This window comes from Squalius cephalus (assembly GCF_949319135.1).
Source record: "Squalius cephalus genome assembly, chromosome: 3".
Taxonomy (NCBI): domain Eukaryota; kingdom Metazoa; phylum Chordata; class Actinopteri; order Cypriniformes; family Leuciscidae; genus Squalius; species Squalius cephalus.
The window spans coordinates 39570537-39586131 of NC_137124.1; the positions used below are offsets into that span (position 1 = coordinate 39570537).

Consider the following 15595-nt stretch of genomic DNA (forward strand, 5'->3'; position numbering starts at 1 on the left):
CTTCTTAATATCATTAATTCGTCTTTGTCTCTAGGATACGTACCAAAAAACTTTAAGCTGGCTATGATTAAACCGCTTGTTAAAAAAACGCAACTTGATCCTACAGAATTAGTCAATTACAGGCCGATCTCGAATCTACCTTTTCTGTCAAAGATATTAGAAAAGGCAGTATCCTCACAACTGTGTTCCTTTCTTGAAAGAAATGATATCTGCGAGGATTTCCAGTCAGGATTTAGACCGTACCATAGTACCGAGACAGCTCTCGTTAGAGTCACAAATGATTTGCTCTTATCATCCGATCGTGGTTGTATCTCTCTATTAGTGTTACTCGATCTTAGTGCTGCATTTGACACCATTGACCACAACGTTCTTTTAAATAGATTAGAACATTATGTTGGCATTACGGGATTTGCACTAGCATGGTTTAAATCATACTTATCTGACCGTTATCAGTTTGTAGCAGTAAATGATGAGATGTCTCATCGATCACAAGTTCAGTATGGCGTACCACAAGGCTCAGTACTAGGACCGTTGCTGTTCACTCTGTACATGCTACCCTTAGGAGATATCATTAGGAAACATGGCATTAGCTTTCACTGTTATGCCGATGATACTCAGCTCTATATTTCTTCAAAACCTAACGAAACTTATCAATTCACAAAATTAACGGAATGCATAGCGGATATAAAAAATTGGATGACTTGTAATTTCCTACTTCTAAATTCTGAAAAAACAGAGTTTCTAATTATTGGACAAAAAACGTCCTCACGTAATAATCTAGAATACTGTCTAACACTCGATGGCTGCTCTGTTAAGTCTTCGTCGTCGGTTAGGAACCTGGGTGTGCTCTTTGATACCAATCTTTCATTTGAAAGTCACGTGTCTAGTATCTGTAAAACTGCATTTTTCCATCTTAAAAATATATCTAAATTACGCCATATGCTCTCATTGACAAATGCGGAACAATTAGTTCATGCGTTCATGACCTCAAGGCTAGATTATTGTAATGCTCTACTGGGTGGTTGTCCTGCACGCTTAATAAACAAACTACAGCTGGTTCAAAACGCAGCAGCTCGAGTTCTTACCAGAACCAGGAAGTATGACCATATTAGCCCGGTTCTGTCAAAACTGCATTGGCTCCCTATTAAACATCGCATCAATTTTAAAATATTGCTGATCACTTACAAAGCACTAAATGGTTTAGCTCCGCAGTACTTGAGCGAGCTCTTAACGCATTATAGTCCGTCACGTCTATTGCGATCTCAAAATTCCGGCCAGTTGATAATACCTAGAATATCAAAATCGACTGCTGGCGGTAGATCCTTTTCCTATTTAGCACCAAAACTCTGGAACAGTCTTCCTACCATTGTCCGGGAAGCAGACACACTCTGTCAGTTCAAAGCCAGATTAAAGACACATCTCTTCGACCTAGCTTTCACATAATACATTATAGACTTCTATAATTTAATGTTAGGCTGCATAGATTAGGTCAGCCGGAACCGGGAACACTTCCCAAAAATCCTGATGTACTCGTTACATCATGAGAAGAATGGCATCTACGCTAATTTTAGTGTCTGTGTTTATCCCGAGGTTTTCCTGCAGCCTGCCGGATCCAGGCCGTATCCAGATCTGACGAAGGACCTTCGCCTGGACCGATGACAACGCAGTGCTGAAGTGCCAACTAGTCTCTCCCTATGGAGGATCCCACTACCACTCTACAGATAAGGCGTTGTCGGGAAAATCCGTTTCGCGTTCCTACCCCAAAGCAACAAAATAAAATAAAATTCTTTATCAAAATTTATAGGGAAAGACAAGTACTTTGTTTAGGCTTGGCTTGTAGGGAATTCCAAACCTGCATATATTCAAACGCACATAACTATAGAACTCATTCTAAATGCTCATGTGAACGCCATCAGTGTTTCTTACAGGTTCGCGTTTAAAGTCTGTGTAGAGGGAATGGTGTCGTCTTAGCGGCCCCTAATTTAATAACAAATGATCATTGCGACGGAAGCAAATCAATCAAAACTAACTTTAGATGGAAATAACTTAACTCTGCTGTAAAGCCGAAACAATCTCTGTTACCTTAAATTATACGCTTATCTCTGTAAAGCTGCTTTGAAACAATCTATATTGTTAAAAGCGCTATATAAATGAAGATGACTTGACTTGACTTGACTTGACTTGACTTAACAGCCGCCCCCAACTTTGGGCAGCAAAGTTGAACACGAGTCAGTCAGGAATGTCTTGAGGAAGTGCAGGCAGCTTGATGAGCTTGGCAACAGGTCTGGTGTAGGATTTGTCTTTGATCTGGATCTGAGCAATACGAATCCTGCCATCAGCTCCAGGGAAAACGTCTGTGACTTTGCCAACAAGCCACAAGGCACGCGAAAGCTGCTGGTCAACAACAAGAACAATGTCATCAATACGGATGTCCTCTTGGTCTTGTTGCCATTTGGAGCTGCTCTGGAGAGATGGTAAGTAGTTCCTGATAAAATGGATCAAAAACTGATCCGCTAAGACATGGCAGTGTCGCCATCTGCGGCGACTGAGGAGCTCTGTACCTGATTAAACAACCTGCGGAGTAGATGGGTCCAGCCGCCCCATCAGCAGCACATTTGGAGTGATTGGATCTGGGTCTGCCACATCAGAAGAGGTGTAACCAAGCGGTTTGGAGTTGATAATGCTCTCCACTTCTGTAAGGATGGTTCTGAGGACCTCCTCGGTGACCGTTTGTGATCCCAGTATGGCATGCAGCGCTGACTTGATGGTGCGGATTTCTCGCTCCCAGGAACCCCCAAAATGAGGGGCACTAGGTGGGTTGAAGCGGAAATGGATTTGCTGGCTAGCGAGTTGTGACTGCAGAGCGGGGGCAAGGGAGTTGAAGGCCTCTTGAAGTTCTGAGCTGCCACCTTTAAAGTTTGTACCTTGATCGGACAGCAATTCGTGAGGCTTTCCCCGTCTAGAGATGAAACGGCGTAGACTCATGAGGAACGAGCCAGTGTCCATGCTGGCCAGCAGATCTAGGTACACTGCATGTGTGGTGAGGCATTTGAATATTATGCCCCATCGCTTCTCATTGCGCCTCCCTATTTTAATGAGGAAAGGACCAAAACAGTCCATGCCAGTTGAGTAGAAAGCTGGATGGTGTAACCTTAGACTGGAAGGCGGGAGGTCGGCCATTTTGGGGATAATGGGTTGGCTGCACCACTTGCGGCACTCTGGACATTGGTGTTGCTGCTTGCGGACAGCCTCTCTGCCTCGCAAGATCCAGAACCTTCTGCGTAGCTCAGCGAAGACTCTCTCAGGGCCTGGATGTGCAAGCTTGCTGTCGTAATCAGCAATGATCAACTTTGTGATGGGATGATGAGGGTCTAAGACAAAGGGATGCAAAGTGTCTGAGCTGAGGGATTCACAGTGTCTTAGTCGGCCCCCGACACGGATTAACTGAGTCTCTGGGTCGTATTCTGGGGCCAAAGTGATAAGCCTACTGCTGGATGGAATGGGCTTTTGGGAGGAGATGAGAGCAAACTCCTCTGGTAAACAGTCACTTTGCACTTGTCTGAAGAGAGATAGTTCAGCTTGTCTGAAAGACTCAGCTGTGGGTTTAGAGTCTGTGGCCGCCCCGTGACATGCTCGAACTGTGGCTTCCAGTAGCTCTTGGAAGCTGTTAAACTGGCTAGTGTCAGGTAAAGGTGGATGAGGGGGAGTAGAGATGGTAAGTAGGCTTTGGCTTTGCGCAGCTCTGCTGAATCATCAGGGCATGTAATGTCTGGACAGGAAGACCAGGTTGACTCACTTTCATGAAGGAAGGCAGGTCCAGATCTCCAGCGGCTGTGACTCTGGATCTGTGAGAGGGTCAGTCCACGAGTTACTGTATATCGTCAGCAGGATTCTCACTGGAGTGGACATAGCGCCATGAGCTGCTCTCAGTTAATTCCTGGATATCCGCAACTCTGGCACCGACGAACACCTTGTAGCGGCAGGAAGGAGACAGCAACCAAGCCAACACGGTGGTGGAGTCGGTCCAGTAGGTGACGGAGGAGATGGAGACTGTGAGCTCTCGTTTCAGGACTGCGCCAAGCTGGGCTCCGAGGTGGGCAGCGCAGAGTTCCAGCCTCGGGATGGTCTGCTGGCGGACTGGAGCAACACGGGAACGGGCCGCTAGGAACACTACCTGGACATCATCATCGGTGCTGACAGTATGCAGGTAGGCGACCGATCCATAGGCCCTCTCTGAAGCATCTGAGAAAATGTGGATGCTCTGGGAGGCCGCTGGGAGGTCGGTATCTGAGTGGACATAACAACGATTAACAGTAACGTTAGGAAGTAATGGAAGTTCACTCACCCACGCCTGCCACAGCTGGAGCAGATCTTCGGGAAGATGAGGATCGTAGCAGTCCCGTTTCTTTCCCCAGAGGCTCTGCACCAGGATTTTGGCCCGAGTGGTGTAGGGAATGAGCAGCCCTAGAGGGTCATATTGTTGAGCTAGGACTCTGTAAATGTTGCGCATTGTGGGCTCAGATTGCTTTGTGTGGCGAAGGCGATAGGTGAGAGTATCTGTTCTGCAGTGCCAGTGCAGCCCGAGGGTCCGTTCTGGGGGATCTGCACCCTCCATTGATAGCCACAGATCTCTGCTCTCGGATTTGAGTTCAGGTGGCAGATGACTGATGATGTCTGGAACGTTGGTGGCCCATTGACGCAGCTCAAAGCCACCTGATTGGAGCAGAGTCTGAAGTTTGCGGATGAGCTGCTTTGCTTCTGAGATGGATGAGAAGCTTTGAAGAAGATTGTCCACATAAAAACAGTTCTCCACTGAAAGCCGAGTATCTTCATCAAGGCTGCTATGATCAATGACGTGCTTTTGGAGGGCAAAGGTCACGCAGCAGGGACTGCAGGTGGTGCCGAAAGGGAGCACCTGCCACTGGTAGATGTCAGGCTTGTTGCTGCGGTTCATGTCCCTCCAGAGGAAGCGGAGTAAGGGCTGATCCTCAGACAGGAGGCGGACCTGATGAAACATGCCCTTAATGTCGCTGCTCACCGCAGTGGGATATTGCCTGAAATGGAGCAGGACACAGAGGAGACTGGAACCTAGGGTTGGCCCTGGAAGTAGATGTTCATTCAGGCTGGTGTTTTGGAAGGTGAATGAGCAGTTGAAGATGATGCGGTCTTTGCCATTGTGATGGACCATGTGATGTGGGATATACCATGATTGCCTGCTCTGGTCTTCAGGTGATGTGAGCTTCTTGATGTAACCCGAATCCACCAGTTTCATGATTTCTTGGCTGTATGATGCAGCCTTGACTGGGTCTTTGGCGAGACGACTCTCTGTGCCTCGTAGGTGACTCAGGACAGCTTCCTTTGGGGCACTGAGAGGAGGAAGACCTTCCTTCCAGAGCAGTGGGGTGGCGTATCTCTGCTCGTTGTCAATGTTAACTGTCTTCTCCTCCAGCAGTTTGATGGCCGCCTTATCCTGTTTTGACCTGGTGATGAGCTTTTCGTTACGATAGGGAAGAATGTCCATCTCCCATAATCTGGACACATGACTGAGAAGGTCAGTAGAGGAAGTGGGAGTGTTAATAAGGAGACACTAGGGGGTGGAGGTCTGGTGCAGCAGGACTTTGGCAGGACCTTGCAGAGTCCAGCCGAGACGAGTTTTCAATGCTGCGGGGCCCCCTGGTGGACCTAGGTGCACAGGCTCAACTGGAGAGAGAAGATGGGGGTAGTCTGAACCAATGAGGAGAAGTGGCTGCGCTTGGCTGATTGAATGTAGCGGGAGGCCTCTGAGATGACGATACGTTTTTCGTAGGGCCTCGACAGGATGAGGATGCTTGGAAAGGCCAAGCTCTGCCGCAGTGAAGGCTTCGTGGATGCGAAATTGTTTCTGAGGATGGGCAGATGAGGATATGGAGAATGACACTGACTTTCCTGAAACAGTCTTCACATCTTGACGGATAGTTCTGAGCGGCAAGTCCTCACTCTGTCCCTTGAGATGTAGCTTTTGAGCGGCACTGTGAAGCAAGATGGTGCGTTCAGAGCCATCGTCGAGGATGGCATAAGTCTCTAGTCTGTGTTTGCCATTGTGGAGAAAAACTTTGACCATCTTCAGCAATACACAGCTACTCCTGAGGTCTGGATCGAGGTAGTAGGTAGCTGGTTGTCCAGTCGCTGCGGTTGGATGGGCTGATTTGGTTGTGGGAGTGTTAACCTCATGCAGTATATCAAGGTGTGTCTGATTACACTGCTGACACTTAGCCTTGAGATAGCATTGAGCAGCAAGGTGATTTCTGCCACATCTCCAGCAGCGCTTGCCAGTTTTGATCCATGACGCTCTCTGATCAATGGAAAACTTCTTAAACTCTGGACACTGATTGAAGTAATGTTGAATGTCATCACAAAAGGGGCAATACTTCTTAGGTTTCTCAAGTTTAGTGCTGACGTGAGGTCGAACTTGTGACGAAGACTCAGGTGACTTAGGAGAAGGATCAGAGCCGTGCAAAACTGTGGTAGGGTGTGCACTGGACTTCTGCAACTTGGGATTGAAGCCCTTCTTGTGTTCGTCTCGTGGAGACCGTGAATGGTAAGGTTGATAGTCCTCATCCTGAACACGGACCTCGTATTCAAGCCAATTAGAGAAGTGCACCAAGGTAGGTATCGGAGTGCGGATGGGGTCTATGTAAAGCTTGAATTGTGCTCTGAGTTTATGCAGCAACTTGGACAGAAGTCGTGAGGTGTGTGAGGCTGAGGCGCTGATCTCAGGGAGAGAGAATTGAAGAGGCTTTGCATATCTCGCCTGAGCTGATTGTTCTCCTCTTTCATCTCCTGCAAAGCTGACATGACTGCTTCGGAGCTGGTGTTCTGAGGCACAGGTCCAACTGGATCTGGAGTGATGACTGGAGCAGGAGGTTGAAAAGCTGCTCCCTTGTTGGAGTGGCCATGGAATGTGAGAGAAGAAGGACGACGTGGCGGGATATTCACCAGGAAGTCATCGAGGTAGCGAGGCCGACGGACATCACGGCGCGGACGAGTGTGATCCATTGTAGAGCTGAGGAAACTGAAGATCCGGCTCGAAGGACCATATACAGGAGGTGTCGGGAAAGAGACCCAAACTTGTGACCTCTGAGAAGGACTGTACTTAGGGTTGATACAAAATCCTCAATCTCCCCAGGTTGTCCGATCAGAACAATAATGAGGACGAATTTTACACTCTCATGCCACTCTTTAATGAAACAGTTTGATATAGACGATGTGAGTTTTGTTCATGGTTTCTAAAACAAAACAGAAAAAAAAAATGGACTCATGAATAATAAGTATTCATACACAATTGTAACAATAAATGCAATTGAGGTATGAAAAGAAGATTTCTAAATTACTACAATGAATATAATATAACAATAAACAATATATCTTAAAAGTGCAAAATATTATACAACTGGTACATATACAACTGGCACATACAATACTGTCTTGAATTGCACAGACATAAATGATTAAACTGCCTGGTTGGCTGAAAACCACCAAAACTCAGCGCTATAACATTTGGCCGAGAAGGGGTTAAATCGTGCCACATCCGAAAACATGCAGAGAGCGCATGCTGGTGTTACGTGATCAGAGTTAAAGCCTATGATGTGCACAGCCAAGAACACGGTGAAATCGCTCTAAACACCATCAAAGATATGGGAAAGTGTGAAACTATCATGTAGCCTAAATTTGGTTTGGTTATTTGTGGATTAGTGATGAGGATAGTTTAGTTTAGGAGCAAAATGAAGCAACTAACAATTTTATGTCTAAAAAACAAAAGCTATAAGCTACACCATGTATACACTGCTGCCTCAAACTACATTCATTTGTACAGAGGAGCAGCAGAGCCGAAGCACAACCAAAACACTGTTCTTCTGTGAAAACACATGCAGTTTTACTGCCAGAGGGACAAAAGTTACATAGTGTAGCTTATATCTTTTGTTTTTTTAGACATAAAATTGTTAGTTGCTTCATTTTGCTCCTAAACTAAACTATCCTCATACATTTGGTTCGTGTCTCAAACTTTCAAACTTTCACCTTCACGCTAACCACAGCCGGAGATGCTTTTCTTTGTGTATGAATATGATGTGACACGAACCAAATGTATGCTTTCTCCCATGAAATTAGTCACCACAGCTCTAAAATGTAATCATTATTACAGTGAAGACATGGTTTGGTAGATTCTTTGAACTCTCTAATTAATAACATTTTGTTATTTTTTCATTAACAAAAAAAGTTATGATATATGGTCTGAATATCAGCAAGACAGTGTTATTTAGAAAAACAACTTTTGCTTAATTCTACTTAATGTTTTTCATTAGCACTTTTTTGTTATACTGGTTGAAACTCTTTTCACATCCTGATAGCAATCAATAATAGAAGTGGTATAAATATTAAATATATATTAAAATGAGACAAAGAGATAATTTAACATTGCCTCTTGTGACACTTTGCAGACTCTGCTCTGGCTGTGCACGCTCATGTGATTTGAGAGGGTGTGAGCTTTTGCTTTCAAAACTAGCTTGCTATTGCTAGCCTCTACAAAACTGCACACCCTAGCTTTAAGATTAGTCTGGAGCACCTTGACATTTGGCTAGGGTAAGCTCTCTTGGAAAGAGTATAAATATTACAAAGCCAAGTAAACTCTACAAGAGTCTACATTCATTGCATGCAGAACTTCAGCATCCACAAGGTCTGGAAATGGTCCAAGCATTTATTAAATATAAATATGTTCTGCAATCAGCCCTTTCATGCTTTACAGTATTTGTTCAATCACTAAAACTCTTATAAAAACATACTAAATCAACCCTCCCCAACATACCACAGCCCTTCATGAGGACATCAAGCAGTCAAAACATCCTTGCAAAAACACAACCATCAGCTTCAAAGACTCAACTCCCTCTTAGAAGAAGCGGACCGCAAATAAAAGATAAAGCCTTTAGCCATCCCTGTTTATCATCGTAGCCTTTGATTCAATCTGTGAGCGACTTTGGTGGGGAACGCAAGTCACCGGGCTTCCATAGAGATAGTCTTCTCGCTTCGCCTCAGCGGAAGTGACCTTTTTAGGGGCTGCTTAAAAATGCAGAGCCGCTGACCTGCGGCGGAATTACTGCATCCCTGTGGCCGCGGACAGCTTGGCCTCGCCTGGGTGCTGCTGCACAAAGGCCCTGCATTGGGGAACAGTGCTGCTAATCTACCCAAAGCTCCAGCACAGGGGCTTTCAGCCACAGACTCAAGGGTACAGCCACACTCCAGGGGTCTCTTTTGGCCCCTGATCAGACAGGCGAGGGGTCGGCAGGGGCTGTGCTTGCCTGTGTACCTTTGCCCTTGCACCAGATGCTGTTTTGCCCTTCGGGGAACAGAGTAGCTCTGGAAGGGGGCACAAAACACCAGAACCAAGGCGAGAGGAGATGGAGGATTGAAACGTTCCGCTGGGGGGCGGATGACATTTTAGAAAGTGCTTGCAAGGGACTTACTGAATTATAGTCCCTGCTTCTCCTGTGCCTGCGAAAGGTTTACAAAAGGAAGCACAGGCAGAGATTAAAAGCCCAGCTGGAACACCAAGGGGAAAGGTTGAGGGATTAAATCACAACAGAATTCTGTTCAGAACTACTATCTCCAGAATATGTAAATTGATGGTTATCTTGTTTTTCTTCTTTAGCCAGATATTAGGAGAGACAGTTGTGCCTAGCTGTATTTGAGCATCCGGGTTTTCCAGTACCTCTCTAAACACATTCAGCCACAGCGATTTGATTTCTCCTCTTTTATGCTTGATTAATGCTGTCTTTATTTTGCCAAGTGTAAGACTTATGCACCTCTAGTTTACTTTTAAAAAGGTGATTTACAGGTCTTTTACATAACAAATGACTAGGCACTTAATAACTTAGCTGTTATAACAAGCCCATTGTGGGAGTTTGTAAATATCAAATATGTTATACGCATTGCATTAAAATGACAAGTGAAAAGTTGGTCAGTGCCTCATGCTTGATGATTTTCTCCTGCCAGTATTTCAGCAAAGTCTTTTGTTAAACATCTGTTGAGGTGCAGTCAGCACTAACACTCTCAGAGGACACCTGGCTCTTGTATTTGCTGATTGGCAATCACTCCATGCATTGTCCTTAGCATTACAAACACTCAGCATTAAGAGGGCAAGCCATTAGCAACATGTTAATGAAGAGTGCCATTTACACTAATAAGAGCTGTGTGGTGACTGTGAGAATCAGTGCAAGGTTTGTGGCTCATTTAAAGCCAGGTTTAACTCTGAAAACATATTTCCATGCGACTCATTTCAATGCATTTCAGTTAATGTCAAACACTTCGGCATTGCTTCAGACTGCTCATGGATGTGCTGGTGAGAATAAAGACAGAATGGGAGGCTGGGGGTGGGGGGATCCTGCTGTGGTGGACTCCATTTAACGGCCTGGTTCTTCCCAGACAGGAACCCCAAATCAAAGCTCTTCTTATCAACCGGAGGTACACCGACAGCGACCTTGGCCCTTGTTGAGGAGGGTCACATGTACTGTAGACATGCAAGGGGATTATGGGATGAGAGAATGCCACTGGCTGTGAAATTGCCTGATTTTTATTAGGGTGCAAAGGGGAAGCAGCTGTGTATAATTCTGGGTATTAATCCCAGGGACAGGGACTAGAATGCATTTTTGTGTGCAATTGTGTTTTCGTAGACCCATGGGCATCTGTTATGCAAAAAAAAAAAAAAAAAAAAAAAAAAAAAAAAAACTGTGGGAACTATAATTTTACATATCTGCGCAAGTGCTTTTTTACCTCAGAAATTTGGAAAGGTTAGTTCAAATAAAATAAAATCCAATGAAATCATAAATTATAAAAAGTAAATGGCTGATATATGGCAGAGGTATGGTCTGGGTTTACAATTGGTTTTGCAGTCGACTGTGAGCCTCAGCTGGGTTGGATCTCTATCAGTTTGTGGTATTATGAGAGTATTGTTGGTGCATTTGAATCCTAATCCTGCCCTTCACTCCCCCTGATAAAGCTTTATACTTCAGGGAAGACTTAATCCTTTGTGTTGGGTTTATCATTTCTCTTCCAGCTTGAGAAAAGTGAGAGCTCCTGATGTTAATTTCCATAAGAGGCCAAGGACTAGCGATATAAATGATCATATTTATTTTGGCAACTAACAGTCGTGATTAGATGCTGCTGATTGATATTTCTCTTGCATGTGAACTGAATGAGATCTAACATGTCAGAACGCCATACAAGATGGAGGGCCTGAGTGCTTCCCTATCCTGTTCAGGCTGGTGCTGCTTCTTTTATACTGGATTGAATACTCTCATAGTTGAAGAAGGAATGTCGAAGCTTGATCCAGCCCAGGATCAGAAAGCCCATCACTTTCCCAGAGCAGCAGGTGACAGGCAAACACACGGCACAAATGCCACCAAGGCTGCAGGAGCCGAATCATCTCTGGAGGCAGAAATGGCTCATCCAAGCACTGCAGAGCAGCAAGGCTTTAATACAATTTATTCACAAAGAGCATGATTGATAATGCAAATGTGTCCAGCTGCTAGGGTTGGCAGGCAGAGCGGGTTAGCAGCGCCGCTCCCGGGGTTTTGCCTCGAATCGCAGATCCGCATTAGATCGTGTCCCCTGACACAGAAGTGGCGTGTGGGAAGACTTCACTTCTGTAGATGCTTTCTCCCAGATGCTTGTTTGTGTCCTTACTTACAATCAGTGATCCGTATGGTACTGAGAGGTCCACTGGGACAATGGGATGTGCAATGGCTTTGTTTTTGTCTATCAAAATGCCCGTCAATACAACATGAGAAATCTGCGTAAACCAGAAATCCGATTGCCATGTTTAGTAGCACAGCACCCCCTTAGGACCAGAACATGCAATGTAACTAAAAATATCATTAAAACCATGAAAAAGAAAACATTAAAAAGACATCGTCATCAAATTATAGTAGAATCTCAGGTTGAATGTTCTTTATTGGATATAAATAATACATTTGACAACATTTTAAAGAAATGATAAATGTATTGTCCAAATAATATTGAGTAAACAGTGGTGGTGAAGGCTACAAAAAGATCTTCATATAAAAAATTTTTTTTTTTAAAACTACTAAAGTCTTCAGAAGTCAATCACAGTTCATGTTATGAAGCATTAAGTAAAATATACACAAAAAAAACAAAACAAATAGTGGGATAGTAAAATAGTGAATAGTGGGATATGACTAAGTATGACTATTTGATTTTTTTTATTGCTCTGACGGACTGGATACTAACCAACCTGATCTCATGGGAAAACTATTTTACTTGGTGGCACTTTCATATGAATGTGTATGAAGGGATTCATATGAAAACATGATAAAAAAAAAATTAAAAAAAAGCATGAAGTTCCACCCCTAACCATAACATATTTGGAATTGTACAAATTCAAACAAATTAGCCACCACTTCGCTAAAACGTAAAATAGTTACAAATTGCTGTGATATTGTGCTAATATTACCAACAATGTATCAGTTCCTGTTTAGTGCATTTCTTCAGAGCAGTATTTCTAGTGTATTAAATCCTCAAACAGGATGACTGAAATAAGACAAAATAAATAAATTAATTAATTTGACATAAAGGTGACAACACATTGTGGCACTTACTGCATTACATGTGTGTTATGTTTTGGCTCAATCAATAACACTTACAAAATCACTGTGAATATTTTTATTTAAAGAAAATGATAAATGGTTTGTTTGTTACTTACTTTTACTGCTTGTCTGCCTTCTTGAAGAAATTTGACTATTAAAAAATAATAGATAATATATAAGACAACTAACTGGGTAAAACAATCTGCTGGCTAAGTATTATAGAATTCTTGAGGAACAGTACATGTACAAAATGTCCCTCATAAACTCACATTCTGTCCTTTAAGAGGTTTACTGTAGAACTCTGTGTCCAGTTGCTGGCTCGTTCTTCGACACTCGTTTGCAGATGCAGCTACACAGAATACACATACATACATACATACATTTAGCACCACAGGGAAACTTCTCCACCTCAGCCCTCCAATAAACTATCAGACACTTTTATCATGAGTACAGAGCTTAGTAAGGGGTGGCTGGCTCTAGATGGTACTTTGACAGTCATATAAATCCCAAAGACACTCTTAAAGAAGTATATAAAAGGTACTACGTCTTTTCAAAGACTTCCATTTTTTCCCAGACACAGAGACTAAAACCCTTGTGTAAAAGCCATTCTTCTCGCTAACAGTTCCCCTGAGACAAACAAAAAAGCCGCACTGCAACAGATATGGAGGAGACAGATACAGAGATAAAGTAACAGCAATAAAAAAAGTTTTCTTGCTTTCATGACAGGGCACTTACTTGGCATGTGATGAATAATGCTGATTTTATCTGATGGAGAGAAAAGAGGCCTGTTAACTTAACTAATACTATATATTTCCATTTCGTCTTGCTCACCCATGGTGATTTTATTTTTTCTGTCATATTCTCGCTGTAATCTTTACAGCAAGGACTATATCTCACTGATCCATGAAATGTTTTCTCTCAACTGATTGGCTCTGGCTCTATTTTGAGATTGATTAATCTTTGTGCAGAATGAACAACACAAGCAGAGAAACAGTCTTTTGACGTCTATCCAATCAGATAGCCTTACCTTATAAACACCTTATAAGAACTTATAAAAACACCTTTTTGTAAACTCTTGGAAGCATCAAAGAGAAATTTCTAGGGCCTTGTGTCAGACTTTGTATGAGAGATTTATCTCAAATTTACTGAACAGATGCAATAAACCTACCATAGACACTTTCATCATCCTCACTGTTGCTGATGATACTTGCCCTCAACTGCTGTATTTTCTCCTGTGGAAAACAATTAGTTGAACAGGCTTTAATATGCACTTTTTAGGAGCATACCAAGATGATTCAAACATTTATTTGTTGGTAGTTTATATAGCATAATATATATAGTAAAACACTCTAGTAATCTTTATTTTATTTACAACTTTGATTTTTTTTTTTTTTTTTTTTTTTTTTTTACAGTGTATGTAGTTACTGTAGTAATCGCAATAACGTCTCGGTTACGTATGGTAACCCTCGTTCCCTGAGTAGGGAACGGAGACGTCTCGTCGGAGGAGTTTCCAACGAATTGGGATCACGCTAGGGAGACCAACTGTCTTCGAGTGAAATAAAACGAGCCAATGAACATTGGCATGCAAGATTTGCATTCCGCGGCCCGCCTACCAGCGCGGGTATAAAGCGGAAGCAAGCGCATACACAAACGCTTTTCGCTGAGGAGCCGAACGGTGTCCAGTCCTCCGCGAAGGTACAGCAGCATGGCGACGGGACGAGACGTCTCCGTTCCCTACTCAAGGAACGAGGGTTACCATACGTAACCGAGATGTTCCCTTTCGTTCGGGAACTCCTACGTCTCGTCGGAGGAGTTTCCAACGAATTGGGATCCCTAATAAAACGCCATGGTGCTGGCCCCTTCCAGCGCCCTACCTAAGCTTCAGCAGCAGTTTCTTGAATTTACTCCTATGAGCGGAAGCTTAGCTGGGAAGAGTCACACTGCTGTTCCGCAAGACCCACTCAGTGGACATTGGATAACACTGGGAAAGCGTGCCCAAGATGTAGAAGGGAACGCTGCAGAGCCCAAGCCTGCCCGAAGGGAGGCACTAGGAAAACACATGTGCACTAGCCCGTAGGATAGTGAACACATGGCAGTCTCTGAGGTAGTCCCAGCCCGGAGGGTGGGAGCGTACTCAGCAGAGACGACAGACAGAGTCTGTCAAGGGGAAGACACTGGCTAACCCGGAGGGTAACCTAACGTGGAAAGACACCTATGGGGTCGCCGTAGGGACCACTACATAGGACCCAGCCTGAACTCAGCTCAACAGAGAGGAACAGGCCTGGCGACCGGCGATCCGCCTCGCCTGTCGCCGGAGGGGGAGACGGAGGAACTCACGAGGTTAGCTGTTTGTTGGGTAACCAACGGAGCAGAATAACGCACGTATCTGGCCCCTGGGGCGAGAATGGCGTATCAAGCCGACACTAACCTAATTCCTCGCACTACTGGCCGAAGCGAGTACACGGGAGGAAACAGGTTCTACACAAAGGCTATAAAACCTAGCGAACGTGTTGGGTGTCGCCCAGCCCGCAGCTCTACAAATATCTGTCAGCGAGGCGCCTTGAGCCAAAGCCGAGGAGGAGGCAACACTCCTAGTAGAGTGTGCCCTCAACCTAGGTGGACAAGGCACGTCCTGGGACTCATAAGCCCGGACGATAGCATCCACTAGCCAGTGGGCTAACCTCTGCTTGGAGACAGCCTTCCCCTTCTGCTGGCCTCCGTAACAGACAAAGAGCTGGTCTGAGGTCCTAAAGCTTTGAGTCCTGTCAATGTAACAGCGCAGAGAGCGAACAGGACAGAGCAAATCCAGGGCTGGGTCTGCCTCCTCCGGGGGCAGCGCTTGCAGGTTCACTACCTGATCTCTAAACGGAGTGGTAGGAACCTTGGGCACATATCCGGGCCAGGGTCTCAGAACAACGTGAGAGAAGTCCGGCGCGAACTCTAGGCACGATTCGTCGACCGAA

The 15595-nt window shown here is 44.5% G+C and overlaps 1 protein-coding gene across 1 annotated transcript in view; it reads right to left on the minus strand.

Moving 5' to 3' along the window:
* Positions 1-11950: 11950 nt before the first annotated feature.
* LOC307155819 (B-cell scaffold protein with ankyrin repeats-like) overlaps positions 11951-15595 on the minus strand; it is a 241732-nt gene continuing 238087 nt past the window's right edge. Inside the window, exons 12-16 of the mRNA XM_079866781.1 lie at positions 13801-13864; positions 13368-13397; positions 12902-12981; positions 12749-12783; positions 11951-12576 (exon numbers count right to left, since the gene is read on the minus strand). Of these exons, the coding sequence (XP_079722907.1) occupies positions 12751-12783; positions 12902-12981; positions 13368-13397; positions 13801-13864 (207 nt within the window). The 3' untranslated portion in view covers positions 11951-12576; positions 12749-12750. The remainder of the gene's footprint in view (positions 12577-12748; positions 12784-12901; positions 12982-13367; positions 13398-13800; positions 13865-15595) is intronic.